The sequence below is a fragment of the Mirounga angustirostris genome, unplaced genomic scaffold (assembly GCF_029215605.1).
Source record: "Mirounga angustirostris isolate CCGP_5_RB_7025 unplaced genomic scaffold, mMirAng1.0.hap1 SCAF_8, whole genome shotgun sequence".
Classification (NCBI taxonomy): domain Eukaryota; kingdom Metazoa; phylum Chordata; class Mammalia; order Carnivora; family Phocidae; genus Mirounga; species Mirounga angustirostris.
Window position 1 is genome coordinate 22,059,146 of NW_026991716.1, and position 15,806 is coordinate 22,074,951.

Sequence of the window (15,806 nt, forward strand, 5' to 3'; positions counted from 1 at the left end):
CTTGGAAAAATGTCCTACATAGGATGAATTTCATGTTTGTTTGTTTCTCCCATGTTTTTGCCCCAAAGGTGGGCCCCAGTTGCAGAGCTACACAGCATCATGGGCAGCTGAAACTCGAAGAGAAACCTGTCCTTCTGTATGCAGGGAAAGGCTTCTGTGAGCTGGAGTGAAGAGAGACCAGAAGGGGATGCCCTCATTCTACCTACACAAGCATCAGCCTAACCCCTGAGCTACATACGCACAGCACACACCGTAGCCAGCATAGCAAAAGCTAAGAAAATTGAACGAAGATTTGAACCATTCACGCAAGTTGCAGACTAACTGCTGAAGCACACGTGTGCAGGAAGGACACAGATCAGCAGTGCGAAAACTTATACTGAGATCTGAATCACTGCCCACAGGAAGCAAGTCAGAACTAAGGCTAAACCTCACCAGGTGACCATCTACTAAAATAAACTATCAATAGTTATCACAGGATTAAAACCGGACAGAGTACACACAATTGACCATTCACAAGGTCCAGCATCCAATCCAGAGTTATTTGACAAAGAGCCAGGAAAATGTGATCAATTCTAAACAGAATTCATTCTTGATGTGACCCAGATGTTGAAACTATCAGACAGATATTTTAAAGCAATTATTATAACTATGAGGTAAAGAAAAACACAATTGATAGGAATGAAAATTCAGTAATTCTCAGCAGAGAAATAGGAACCAATAAATTTAAAAAACAAAAATTTTAAAACTAAAAAATAATAATAATAATCTGAAATTTAAAAAAATATATTTTGATGCCCAAAGCAGCTGAGTGGAAGTGATACAGGAACATGAACATGGGTCAATAGAAATTATCTAGTATGAAAAACAGCAAAAGACAGAAAAAAGTGAGCAGAGTCTTAGGATCTTCTGGGATAAAATCAAAAGATCTAACATGGGTATAATTTGAGTTCTAGAAGGGTCAGAGGAAGAGATTGACGCAGAAAAGTTATCTGAAGAAATAATGACCAGAAACTTCACAAAATAGGTAAAAAGCATAAATTCATAGATTCAAGCTCAGTGAAACTGAAAACACATAAACTCCAAGGAAACCACAACTAGATGCCTCAAAATCAAACTGCTGAAAACCAAAGGTAAAGAAAAAAATCCTGAAAATAGCTAAAGAAAGATAATACATTATATAGAGGTGAATACTGACTGAATTCTGCATTTCTCTACAGAAGCTATAGAGGCAGAAGACAATGGAACAACATCTTTAAACTGCTGAGGAAAAAGATACGTCAATCCAGAATTCTATTCTCAATAAAAATATCCTTTACGGTAAGGGGTAAAGACCTTCTCAGATAAAGGAGCACTAAAAAATTCATCACCAACACACATGTTCTATAAGACATGCTAAGGGAAGTTTTCCATACCAAAGGTAAAAAAATACTAGAAGGAAACATGCATCCTCAGGAATGAAGGAAGAGCAAGACAAATTGCAAATAGCTAGGTAAATAGAATAGAAAACTATAATCTCTTATGCTCTTTCAAATGCATATGACTTTTGAGGCACCTGGGTGGCTGGCTCACTTGGTTAAGAGACTGCCTTCAGCTCAGGTCATGATCCTGGAGTCCTGGGATCAAGTCCCACATCGGGCCCCCTGCTTGGCGGGGAATCTGCTTCTCCCTCTGACCCTCCCCCCTCTCATGCTCTTTCTCTCTCTCTCATTCTCTCTCTCTCAAATAAATAAAATCTTTAAAAAAAATTAAAAATAAATTAAAAATAAAATAAAATGTCTATTTGCTCTTGTTAAAGCAAAAAATCTAACACTGGTGAGGTGTTCAATGTAGGTAGACATAATACATGTACCATAACAACATGAAGGTGACTGAGAGCAGAGGGTAAGGCTAGAATGCATATTTTAACATAAATAAAACAGACTTCAAGAAAAAGTGAAGTACCAGAGATAAAGATGATATTTCATAATGATAAAAGGGGCAATTCGTTCAGAAGACATAAAAGTTATAAAAGCATATGCGTCTAATGACATAGCTTCAAAACACATAAAGAAAAATTGATAGAATAAAAGAGCAAAAAGACAAATCCATACTCATGGTAGAAAATGTTAACATTCTTTTCTGGGAAACTGATAGAACACTAAGACCAAAAAAAAAAAAAAAAAAATCAGTAAACATAAAAGAGCTGAACACTATTCAATTACATTGATCTATTTGACATTTATAGAACATTCCACTCCTAGGTTTCTTCTCAAAGGAAATGGAAACATATAGGCACACCAAGACTCTTATACAAATATTCATCATAGCAGCTTTATTTGTAATAGCCAAAAGTGGAAACAACCTAAATGTCCATCAACAAGTGAATGGATAATCAGATTGGGGTATACAATAAAACAATAGTCAAAACAAAAAGGATTGAATGATGCATACAACGTTGATCAATATGCACAACAACATGGATTAATCTCAAAATCACTATGCTCAGGGAAAGAAGCAAAATATAAAGAATACATACAGTATGATTCCACTTATATAAAACTCTGGAATATCCAAACTGATCTATAATGACAGAGGTAGATCAGTGGTTGCCCAGCGACAGGTTGGAGGGAAGGATAGATTACCAAAAGAGCACAAGGCAACTTTGGTTGGTGATGGAAATGTTTATTATCCTGATGGTGGCGATGATATCATGGGTATATACACATGTCAAGAATGGATCAAACTGTATAGTTTAAATATTCATAGTTCGTTATATTTCTCTTATGCCCCAATAAAATTGGGAAAAATATTCAACTTAAAGACAGGGTTTTCAAAGCAAGGTCTGATCATTCACAGGAATTATCTAGGGTATTTGTTTAAAATGCACATCTCAGTCCTCATTCCAGACCCACAAAACCTGATGCGAACAGACATTTTAAGTAGACTCTCCAGGTGATTACCAGGCATATACGGAGAACCATTGCTTAAGGCCCAGTTCAAATACCACCTCCTCTCTGACACCTGCACTGATGTAACTGATGGACAGAGTTCCCTCTTCACAACTCCCAGAACCCCATCTCACGAATGGCACGTACGCTACCATGCTCTAATTATATAGTCTCATCTTCCCTACTACACTCGACTACTACAAATGTCGGAGAAGAGATGGAAGGAAAGGCAAAACAGTTTTATAGGGAAATGTCACATCTTACGGTTTTTGGGTCTTCCTCTTTGGCTAGTACAGTGCCTTACACACAAAAGATGCTGAGCAGCTGAATGGCAAGTCGGCTTGTATATAATAATATGCCTGGTTAGGCACACATCCTGGTTGATGCCATCTCAAAGTTCACCAACAGATTAATAACAGTGAATGTCACAAGTGTGTGCAGAGCCTGCAGAGATCGGCCTGGAGTAAACAGCCTGGAAACAGATTTTCACTCACATAGGAAAATCAGCATTAGTCATGCCACCCAGACATCCAAGCAAAGTGCAGAAAGTACACAACTCCTTGCAAACAGGCACCTAACTTATCCGGGACATACATTTCAAATACCCGTATTTCCAGCATTCCATCCTGAATGTAGTAACCAGAACAAGGCCTTGGTAAAATCTTCTCCAATCTTTCCATCCTCCCCATTCTGCCCACTGTACCTCTGTTACAAATACTTACCACACGGTATTGTACTCACTTATCTGCATGTCCTTGTATACTGTGCTATTCCCAAAGGCAAAGACAAGGCTTATTTTGCTTTTCTACAGCCTTAGAAGGAATTCAAGAAAAATGTGACAGACAAATGAACAACAAAGAATGACTATTAAAACTGGAAACTGTTCATGTACATATTTACAAGGTTTTTCCCAAAAGAGTCCACTTTTAAATTTGAACAAAAGGTAAGGAAAGAGATTCCATTTTTTAAAAGTTATTTTCCACTACAGGGCTTTTTCTATCCCCTGGCCTATGTGCAATCTTTTAAATTTCACAGGGGCTCAATAAATGGTAAATTCCTTTCTGGCATGATCACAGCCTACTGTCACCCCTGGTGATGGTTTGATATGTTTGTGCTCCACATATTAGCTGAAAAGACATTAGCAGCCTGAGTCAGCTCAACGGGAAATAAGAGTGTAGTGTTCGGGGACATGACTCAGTCCTGCCCTCAAAACATCTCCTCCAGGAAAAAACAATCAAATCATCACGACAACAGTAACCACCCACATCACAATTACTAAATCTAAGAAGTCTGAAAGGAAGGGTGAAGACACTATAAATTAAAGAAGAAGAAATAAAGTAAAATTCTATAAGCCATGTGGAAGAGCCTTATCTTATTCCAGGAAAAAAAAAAAAAAAAAAACTACATCAATGCCATAGTCAACTTAAATGTGTAATAAAGTGTTTTCGCTGACTATTCATATTAGCAATCTTATTTCACTCTTTTAATTAAATGCCTTCTGGGGCGCCTGGATGGCTCAGTCGTTAAGCATCTGCCTTTGGCTCAGGTCATGATCCCAGGGTCCTGGAATCGAGCCCCGCATCAGGCTCCCTGCTCAGCGGGAAACCTGCTTCTCCCTCTCCCACTGCCCCTGCTTGTGTTCCCTCTCTCGCTGTGTCTCTCTCTGTCAAATAAATAAATAAAATCTTAAAAAAAAAAAAATTAAATGCCTTCTATCACAGGCGATAACACACATGATGGCTGGGCCCTTCTATAGGCGTAACGAATAAAAGAGAACAAAGAGAGCTCTGTTTGCTGTCGTTTGTTTCATTTGGTTTCATTTCTTCATTCTGTGTTGGACACAATCATTTAATTGAAATGGATTTCTAGCCACTTCAAAATCACACAATTTACTATCTGGGTATAGCACAGCATGGTTCCTTTCTCGGGCTCTGTAAATGGGGATGATACCAGCATCTACATCGGAGCCTTGTTCTCAAAGCTAAACGGAAGAAAGTTTCCAGGGCCTTCAGTGAGGTGCTGGCCCACAGGAAGGGCTCAAGCGTGGCAACTAGTATCACGGTCCCATCACGGCTTCTTTGGTTTCCAGTTACCTCAGCACTTACCTGCACTTCTATGAGACCTTTAAAGAAGGAGATCTACAGCCACCAATTTCAGTGTTTCTTGGAAGTTCTATTTTTTTTTTTTTTTTTTAAGTAGGCTCCATGCCCAGCGTGGAGCCCAACGCGGGGCTTGAACTCAAGACCCTGAGATCAAGACCTGAGCTGAGATCAGGAATCAGATGCTTAACCCACTGAACCACCCAGGGGCCCCTGGAAGTTCCATTTTACCAGGCAGGGGAGGGGGAGATGGGAGGGAAGAAAATGTCGGAGAAGAGATGGAAGGAAAGGCAAAACAGAACTAGAAGGATGAGGCGTGCAGTCTGCCTTTCTCAAGGCCACAGGAACTCAGAAAACAGAAAATGAGCTGTTCTTACAAATAATGCCTGTGCTTAGTGATTGCCAGGCACACATTTAAAAAATTTTTAACTCCAGATGTCAAAACACATCCCAGTCTGAGAACACAGAGCAGAACTCTGTCACAATAACTTCAAGTTCAACTAGCAAAGCCCACACAAAATTTCTTTTACAAAACCATCTCTTCCTCCTTTTCTTGTCTCCCTCTCTTGCAAGATATTTAATTTAAATTTTATCTGTACAATTCCCCACCAACTTAAAGCACATTCTATCACGAGTGTGAACCTCTCAAACATATCTGCATCTTAGATGCCCTAGTTTGGTTTTGTTTAATTTTTTTTTTCTTTCACTTTGTCATTTCCTTCAAGAATACTTGACATGGCTAACTGTATAACAGCAGTCTCATTAATGAGCAATAATGACTTGGAAACCTTTTTCAGATAACTGTATTTGGCCAATTACTGTATGAATAAACACCATAAAAACCCATCAAGGATACTGGAAAAGATACAAGGAAGCACAATTCCTAGTGACAACTGATATGTAAGCTGATCATCCCGACCGGCTTGCTCAATTCTGGCCCCTGACAACACACACTCCTGGGGGGAAGCCTGGGATTCCTTGAACTCTTCTAAGAAGCAAAACAAAACAAACAAAAACACCACAGAAGTATTTGGAACTAGCTCCTACTCAGGAAGAGATTAAATCTTACATGATTGCTTCCAATATTTTGTGTTTTCTACTAGATGTATATATGCCTATTAGGCTGATTGTCCTGTTGTCTCTTACTATATATTCTTAATTTTCTTTTTCCTTCTAAAATCACTCAAACCAGAATCACAGATACTAAGATGACTAAGATCAAAGAGGTAATCGAGTTCCAGTTAGTTAGAAATCATTCCTGTGATAGGCAGGACAGCCTCTGTTTAAATATTTTCTTTTTAAGGGGACTCTCTGTTGAGAAATGGCTCTAACCATTGGGGAAAAAAATTAAAAACAACATCAGCGATTAATTTTAGCCCAGATTTACTGTGTGCCAGACCCTGTGCTAACAGGCATGTTACATGTATCACCTCAATTAATCCTCATAATGAAACTTTGAGGGAGGTATCATTGCGTCCATTCTAACTATGAGAAAGACTCACAAGGGTTAAGCCACTTGCCCAAAGACACACAGCTGTCAACTGACAGAAAACCTAAGACAGATACCCAGGCCCAAGCCTCACAACTTTTATTCATAGCCCCTAATAATGTGACCTCTCTGTCCCTCTTCTCTAGGTCAGATCTTCAAATATGTGAAAACCATCCAAGAAGCATCTGGCACTGCCCTACGCTTTCCCCCAGCCTTCCTTGCCAGAATGGAGAGGAATCTGTGAGCTGAGTCCAGGCTCCTGCAGACAGAGGTTACCTATGAGGAAGAAGGGAAAGCCAGCCTCCGGTCTCACAAATCTTGCACTTCCCTGCACCTCATCTCTTCTGTCTCACTCCAACCTTAATCTCCAACCCCATGACTTTACCTGCGGTCTCTCCACATTTCTTAGTCACCCAGAGGGCCTGCTCTTCTCCATTCTGCTGCATGAGGCCCTGTGCCCAACCCTGAACCAGAGCCACTGCCCTCCAAGGCCAGAGAGCAAATGTCCTACTATGGGAAGTGGGGAGGGACTCAGGGCAATCCACATCAGCTCCCCTCCCCTTACTGCTTACGCAGTGAGCTCCTGCTCAAACACCCAATCCTGACCACCTTCCCAGGGAGGATTTATACTCTGAAAGAGTATTTTTTAATTACATTCAGATAGTGATTTAAAAAAAAAAAAGCTCTGAAATTAAGTTCAGAAATACTCATTTTTATTAAGCAACGGTCCTGCAGAGAAGAGCTGTAAAGATCTTTCTCAAGTACCTGCAGATACAGGTAGGATTTAATGAGAGGCCTCATTTTCCCACTTAACCTCAGTCAGGTGGCACTGCCAACAGCGAGGACAGCAAACAACACAACTTTATAGGTCTGAGTATTCTTCTATTGTATTTTGTTGTATTTTCAGAAATATCTTGAATTTGGGGCACTATTATAATGAAATAAGAACAAAAAAGGATTATACATTGGCCTTGTTCTTAAATAGTTTGGAGGACAAACTGCACTCAGGTGATATGCGTCAACTGCCTATGGGCAATTGCAAAGCAACATATCAAAAAATTTGAAATTAAGAAGTACAAGTCCAAGACTTAAATGTTAACAAGGAAAATTTCCAAACACAAGAAGTCTTTACAAAATTAGATGTGAGAAATTAAGTTTTTCCAGAGTTAAGTGTCAGAGATAAGTCTGGAGGGCAACAGGAGGAAAGAAAGATGGTGAGGCGATCCCCACACGGGTATGTAAATGCATATGAAAATGAGTATGCAAACGAAGGTAAAGAAGAAAGTCTTTTTTAAGAGAGCCTATAAATAAAATGTTGGATTCTTTTCTACCTGAATTTACCAGTTGCTGTTCCATCACCCCGCAGCCAAGCACTTCTAGCCATTCTCCATGAAAGTTGATCTCCATCTCAAAGGAAGGATGAGTAAAAGGAAAGTAGCAGTCTACCCATCTAATGTCCAGTCCTGAAAAGATGCCAAATAAAAACAGATAGTGTTAAAAGGCAGTCTATCCTTCCTTATGATCAAGCTTGCCCTTCCGCTAATGACAACAATTACGACATTCTGAGTAAAATAAATAGCAAACAAACTCATTTGCAACACGTTAGGGGGAGGTAATAAATCTTAAAACTTGTGAAAAACTGGGCATGTCTTTTTCAATATGAAAAACACTTTGTGCAGCTCCAGGACCCTCTAAAACCAAATCAGTCACTTGTCAAATCCCTGCAAACACCTGGCAGAAGGAAAAAAATTAGGTAAGATCATGGGAAAGCTGGTGATTCTGTTAGTTCTATAAGTGAAAATGATATCTTTTCAGAGTTAAAGAAAAAGGAGTTTTACTATATATGCTGCAAACTTACTTATCAACAATATGACCAATATAGGATAAACTAACCAACTTTTACTTCTGTAAGTATATATATATATATATATTTTAATTAAGTTTATAAGAACAAATAAAAAACTAAGATCAACTAAATGTAAGCAAAACATCTGGAAAGTCAAATTTTTTTTCTACAGAGGAATGACAAATATTCACACATCTAAACAAACAAGTAAATGCTAGAATGAATTTCTCAATAAGCAATCTTGAACATGGCACTCATAAATAATATTATTATTAATTAACAAAGGAAAAGACTAATGAATTAAAAACAATTAAAGCCTGCAAAGAGCAGACGTTACTAACAGCAGAAAAAGCAGACGCGAAGGTCACGTGGTAGCTAGATACCCACCATGAGGAACACAGAAAAGTGGGCAGCTGACGAATCATCTACGGTCTCCTGCCCTGGCTCCCTTCACTTTGTGTAATGATCTTTCTGTTCTTTAAGCAAACGCTCCTGATTCCATTTCTCCATGGTAACATGACCTCCTACGAACTGAGAATACTGTCTTTTCTCACCCAAGACTATCTGCATTTTAAACCTTGTGGGAATCAGAATGTGAAATGAAAAAAATAAAAATAACAAAAATTGCTTCCATTTATTGAGGACTCTGTCAGCCCACCTCACAGGGAAAAAGATGAATAGATAGCTCAAGTGTAGAGGCACAGAGCTAGCAGATGACTAGGCCAAACCCAGGTCGGCCTGACTCCAAAACTCACGCTCTTGACAATTAAAATATAATTCCTGCCCATCAAAATAAGGTATTTCAAGAATCAAAAAGCACATGAGAACAGGGGCACCTAGGTGGCTCAGTAGGTAAGCATCTGCCTTCGGCTCAGGTCAGGATCCCAGGGTCCTGGGATCGAGCCCCACATTCGGCTCCCTGCTCCGCAGGAAGCCTGCTTCTCCCTCTCCCACTCCCCCTGCTTGTGTTCCCTCTCTCGCTGTCTCTCTCTCTGTCAAAAAATAAATAAAATCTTTAAAAAAAAAAAAAAGCACATGAGAACAGAATTATGAAACATGGGGACCTTCCCTATGCCCCAGATGACAAGGGACAAGGTAGGCTTTTCTTTCATTGTTCTAAGAACATTTTAGTTGCCTTATTTTCCTACTTACCTGCTATCTATAGCAAGTGACAACTGATTTCTGTTACACCAGTAATACCGTATTTCCCCCTCTTGTTATACATGTGCTGTAACAAACGTTACACTGAACATAAAATACAGTGCACAATTTGACAAACATTAACATGTATACAACCATGAAACTGTCACCACGATCAATATAATGAATATATGCATCAACCCCAAAAGTTTCCAAGTGCCCTTTAGTAACCCTACCCACCTGCCTGTTGCCCCCACCTCTTCTCCTCATCCCCACAACCCCAGGCAACTGCAGATCTCCTTTCTGTCCCTACAAAGGAGTCTGCATTTTCTAGAATTTTATAACAATGCAATCATACAGCATGTACTTTTTTTTCGGTATGGCTTCTTTCACTCAGCAGAATGATTTTAAGATTCACCCATGATTCACATATCATTAGTGTCTTTTTTTTTTAAAGATTTTATTTATTTATTTAAGAGAGAGCGCTTGCACTCAAGAGAGAGCACGAGCGGGGAGGGGGGGGGCAGAGGGAGAGGAAGAAGCAGGCTCCCCGCTAATAGATCATGACCTGAGCCAAAGGCAGATGCTTAACCAACTGAGCCACCCAGGTGCCCCTAGTTCCTTCCTTCTTATTACTGAATAGATTTCGCCAACAGCTCTTCTAATGGGGGGTGAAAAAGTTGGTCCTATTGCAGGCCACTGGAGAAGTGTCTTAGGTCCCCTGAGTAGTTCTGACTTTTCTGTACGGAAGCCACTAGGATGCAGAGCAGGTGCTTATTTGCCACTATGTTCTGAGAAGAAGGTATCAGTACACCTGTGTGTTTGTCCATCTTTGGGACCAACAATCCCCTACCATATTTTTATTAAAAAGCTGCAGAGGCAGTCCTGCTGGTAAACAGAAATGTGTGAAGCACTGGGATATACAACTGAGTGCCGACGGACCAGCAGATAAAGCATTTTTATCATTCTTTTTTGTAACTCCTGCCAGATAAGCACAAATCACCTAGCGAAAACAATTTAGAAAAACCAATTTTGTTTACATGACTTGGATCAAATTCTACCAAAAGCAAGATGAGTACTCAGGGTTAACAGGATGATTCCATCATGACATAATTAAACATCACCTGGAACAGAGTTAGGTGAGGTCTACACAAATGAATTTTTCTTGCATATCCTTATTTTATTCCTTTGGACAAGCTAAATGCATACAATTTAGGGTTGTTTTTTTTAAGATTTTATTTATTTATTTGAGAGAGAGGCAGACAGAGATAGCAACAGAGATAGTGAGAGAGAGCACAAGCAGGGAGGACACAGAGAAGCAGGCTCCCCGCTGAGCAGGGAGACTGATCCCAGGACTGAGATCATGACCTGTGAGCCGAAGGCAGATGCTTAACCAACTGAGCCACCCAGGCACCCCACATAGAATTTAGTTTACATAGCTTTATATCTCACACCTGTAAAACCTTAAGTCCCTACCCCAAGGAGAAAGATTATTTCAGATATTACTAAGCCCTGAAAATAATCACGTGTTGATTAAAGTAATTCTATTATCAATTTGTATTAAGCTCAAACTAAATCCCTACTGCATAAAGTCTATGGGAAGTGAAGCCTGCATAGAGACAGGACTCTATCTCCACACACCCATCTGCGCTGCTGGTGTGATGGTGTCAAGAGAGCACAAGGACTGAACTGGAAAGTGATGTAAGGATCTCACCCCTTCTCTGGGAAGTTTTTTTTACCGAAGGGTTTTGGCCACTTCTAGAAGTAGGAAAAACGATAACTTTGGAATAACATGTTTTTAATGTTGCATAAATTCTTTTTTTTTTAAAGATTTTATTTATTTATTTTTTTTTTTTAAAGATTTTTATTTATTTATTCATGAGAGACCGAGAGAGAGAGGCAGAGGGAGAAGCAGGGTCCCAAGGAGCAGAGAGCCCGATGCGGGACTCGATCCCAGGACCCTGGGATCATGACCTGAGCCAAAGGCAGACGCTTAACCATCTGAGCCACCCAGGCGCCCAGATTTTATTTATTTATTTGAGAGAGAGAATGAGACAGAGAGCATGAGAGGGGGGAGGGTCAGAGGGAGAAGCAGACTCCCTGCTGAGCAGGGAGCCCGATGCGGGACTCGATCCCGGGACTCCAGGATCATGACCTGAGCCGAAGGCAGTCGCTTAACCAACTGAGCCACCCAGGCGCCCCAATGTTGCATAAATTCTTAAGATCAAATGTCCATATATTGGTTGCATCAACCCTTGCTGTTTTTTGGTTTCAGACCTCAGTCACCCTGGCCCTGGGTTTCTTCTTGCTCAAGTGCCCCCAAAGGTATCTATCAGAAACAAGGAAAGTAATTGCAGAATACGTGAAGATGATTAGTATTACTCACTTGTGGAGCAGAACCCATTAATAATAATATCACAGAAACTAAGAAAACACAGATTGGCAAAAGTTACATCCAATGCATCTAGAACATTTGTAATCCTCTTCACCTCCTTGGATCCTTTGTTAAAAGTTTCCTTTTTAAATCTACATGACCTTGCAAAGAATGCAAAGCCCATACACCATTTATTCTCTTTGTTCCACTTCTTTAAAGACTTCAGTTCTTCAATTCTGCTTCCTTCACAACAACAGGCAAGAGCCAAAATCTATGAAACCCCAGTTTGGGGAAGCCTGTAGCTCTACTTCAAACATAAATGGTCCTTATTTGAAAGTAAATTCTATTAGTTAATGTGTAATTTTTGCCAAAACACCATATTTTCTATATTTTCTAACAATTTAAATTCCAGTTACATTGACACATTAACAGTAATTCTTTTAAATCACTACTAGTGGAATCATTTATTGAATACTTTTTTTTTTTTAAGATTTTATTTATTTGTCAGAGAGAGAGCACAAGCAGGGGGAGTGACAGGCAGAGGGAGAGGGAGACTCACTGCTGAGCAAGGAGCTTGACGGGGACTTGATCCTAGGATCCTGGGATCATGACCTGCTGAAGGCAGACGCTTAACCGACTGAACCACCCAGGCATCCCTTATTTAATACTTTTATGTAACACCCAAAATACGCTTTCTTCATGTTTTGTCCCCATAACCTCAAAACTATAGTAAGGATTAATATATTGGGTTTAAAAAGCAACTTGACATACAGCTTATATTAAAAGATGTGATACTGAATAGCCAGCTAAAAACTTAGTATGGCTTAATTCACATGCCATGTACCAGGAGTCAGTAAAAAAATCCACTTAAAACTATGTATTTTGTGTTACATATTAATAGAGAAAAATTTTTTTAAAACATGTCCAAATCATATAGATTCATTATGCATTAGACCAATCTCATATTGGGATGATAGAGGGAAATTAAATGCACAGGTGTTATATATCTAATGGAAAATAATGCCAAAGTTTTTTCTTTTGTTCTTTCTTCACTTGGTTGGTTGGTTGGTTTGGACGGAATGATTTACTAAACCATATTTATAAATGAAGCTCAGAGCTTTTTAAAAATTGCCTTAGAACTCTGAGAGACTATAGCAACTGTCAAAAATTATACACCTTAATTTTTAGCTAGGAGCCAAGTAGAAGAAAGAACACCTGAGAGTAAACCAAACCTGATTTGCGTCTCACATTTTGACCTTTTTGCTGTGAAACAGTGAGCAGGTTAATTAACCTCTCTGAGACTGATGTTTCTCCCTGCTGTGTACAATGCTGGCTATCTCACCGGGGTCTGGAGTAAAGAACCTATGGGAGGAGTCCAGGTTTTCTCAAAGGCAGAGATCCTCTTTGGCAATGTGGGCACTCACTCTGCTTTCTCTCCTAAATGAGGATGCTGATTTTGTCCAAGAATGAAGAGAGCACAAAGTCAATTGGGACCTCAGATATGATTAGTGAAAATTCCTTCATAATAATGCTGTGAGCTCAAATGGGAGAGGGGTTGCTAGAAGTCTAATCCTCTCAACTCTGGTGAGGTATTACCTGCCCCTACTGGCCGCAGGGAACCAGGGGCATGGGAAAGGCAGCACTGAATCTCATCTGCTTTGTACACCAGCCTCACAACTGCTCGATCCTTGGAAAGCCAATGGGGGACACAATGAAGGGGGGCTGTGTGGGGGTCTCCTCCCACCAATCCCTGTCTCCTATGCGATGTTGCAGTGTTTAACCACCCTCACGTACTGTAAATATTAAACAGGTGTCATTCCTTCTCACCCCCCCAACCCACCTTCATCACAGATCTCATATAATACATTTAATTGTCCTGACTTACTGGCTCACTAAGGGATTCGTCCTCTTTCCCATACCCCTTATATTTAAAGATGAGACTTTGCTATCAGAACCACCTCCCAGAGGTGTGAGAATGTAGATTTTAAAAGGTTGATGGCCCAAACTAGAACACGTACCAGTGATTTTATATATCCTCCCAAAGTTTCCCTCCCCTGAAGCAGATAATTTTTTAAACTGACTATACAAATATGCAATTAATAGGTGCTATTGGGCATTAATTTTTCAACAAGTTTTTCATTGGTTGGTAGCAGAGAAATAGAATGTAGCGCTCTGATATAGGGCTGCTCCTCACGCTTTCTGCACAGGATTTAGCATGCATCCAAGGAAAGAAAGCAAGGTGGGGAGAAAAAGAAAGAAAGGCTAAAAATAAATTCTTAGAAAAACTAAGATCATCCTAGATGACTACAGTCTCACTAGGGAAATTACCTGGCCATCACCGTCAAAGTTACCTGACAATTCCATCTTTTCTGCTTCTGTTTAATTGAATTAAAACCCACAGCCCTTTAAACTGAAAATACAGCAAGCAGCATACAGGCATTTTTTTTCCCCAGATTTCTCAAGATCTCTATATTCTAATGGCTTTCTTTAAAAAAATTATTTTGGGGCACCTGGGTGGCTCAGTCAGTTAAGCGTCCGACTCTTGATTTCAGCTCAGGTCACGATCTCAGGGTCGTGAGATCAAGTTCCGAGTCAGGTTCCCGAGGTGGGGGTGGCACCTGCTTAGGATTCTCTCTCTCCCTCTCCCTCTGCCCCCCGCTGCTCCTTCTCTTAAAAAAATGTAACAGGTATTGTGTTCGCAGGGTTCAAAATCGAAATACTGTAAGAGGATACATTTTACTATATAAAAGAGCATCAGTGGCATCACAAGGAACAAAACTTTTGTGACCATGTGAGCTGATGGATGCTAAGTTTACTGTGATCATTTCATAATATACACACATGCGAGGTCATTATGTTGTATCCCTTAAACTAATAAAACTTGTATGTCAATTATATCTCAATAAAACTGGGGGAAAATAGGGCATCAGTTAAAGTGTCACTGCATCCCTGTCCCTGTGCTACCGCCTCCTCTTGGACCCTCCTCTTGGACCCCTGCTAGGGTTACCTTCTCATCACCAGATGTAAGCAAATACGAACATGTACGTCTATTTTTCCTCCTTTCTTATATAAAAGACAGCATTCTTGCACATTATTCTACACCATGCTTTTTTCACTTAATGATACGTTCTGTAGGCCTCTCCACCTGAATACACACAGCACGTACCGCCTCATTCCTTTCCTTACTCCTGCATAGTGTTCCAGCAAGTGGCTCTGCCACATTTATGTAAGAAGACCCTTATACTTGAATTATATCCATTATTCTGCTATGAGCAACAGTGCTCCAACAAACTACCGTGCTGTTCAAAGAGGAAATGCTTGTATAGTTCTAATATTGTCCTCTGTAGGAGTTGCACCATTTTGCACTCCCATCAGCTCAATATTTTTCAAGGGGGCCAAGACCACACAACTAGTTAGTAAAAGAGTCAAATCCGAGCTCAGGTCCTGGCTGAACATTCAGGGTATCTGCTGGGTGCCGAGACAAGACCACCCAGGTTGACCTCCCTGGGCAGCTCCCACGTAGCCAATGAAGAAGCTGAGCACCACGGATAAGACTCCCAGGTTCCTGCTGAGTCCCTCACCCTTGCTGTCTGTTTGCACCTCCTGTCTCTCCCCCAGCAAACGAGAAGAGTATCCTCTGGACTGAGTAACCACGTGGCTGGCAGTAATGAGGGAGAGGAAGCACAGGTAAGGCTTGAGGCAGCCATGTGGGAATATGAATGTTGATTCCATTTCCAAAGCCCACCCCACAAGCAGCATGAAGTCATTCACAACTTACAGTGAATTCCCCATGTAGGGCCTTGGGAACCTGGCAATGCCATCACAGTGACCCTTCAGCACACCAATCCTATGTGTCTACACAGCCACATACCCTTGAGTCCAGGACCACAGACTGCTAAGTGGAATAAAGTCATTCCAACTACACAATTAA

The 15,806-nt window shown here is 40.3% G+C and overlaps 1 protein-coding gene across 30 annotated transcripts in view; it reads right to left on the bottom strand.

Annotated features, from left to right (window-relative positions):
* FARS2 (phenylalanyl-tRNA synthetase 2, mitochondrial) overlaps positions 1-15,806 on the bottom strand; it is a 617,893-nt gene that overhangs the window by 395,315 nt on the left and 206,772 nt on the right. For 28 of the 30 annotated variants that reach the window (XM_064597235.1, XM_064597236.1, XM_064597225.1 and 25 more), the window contains one exon: positions 7,847-7,978. The exons of the other annotated variants lie outside the window; for them this stretch is intronic. In XM_064597235.1, the coding sequence (XP_064453305.1) occupies positions 7,847-7,978 (132 nt within the window). The remainder of the gene's footprint in view (positions 1-7,846; positions 7,979-15,806) is intronic. 30 annotated transcript variants of the gene reach the window in all.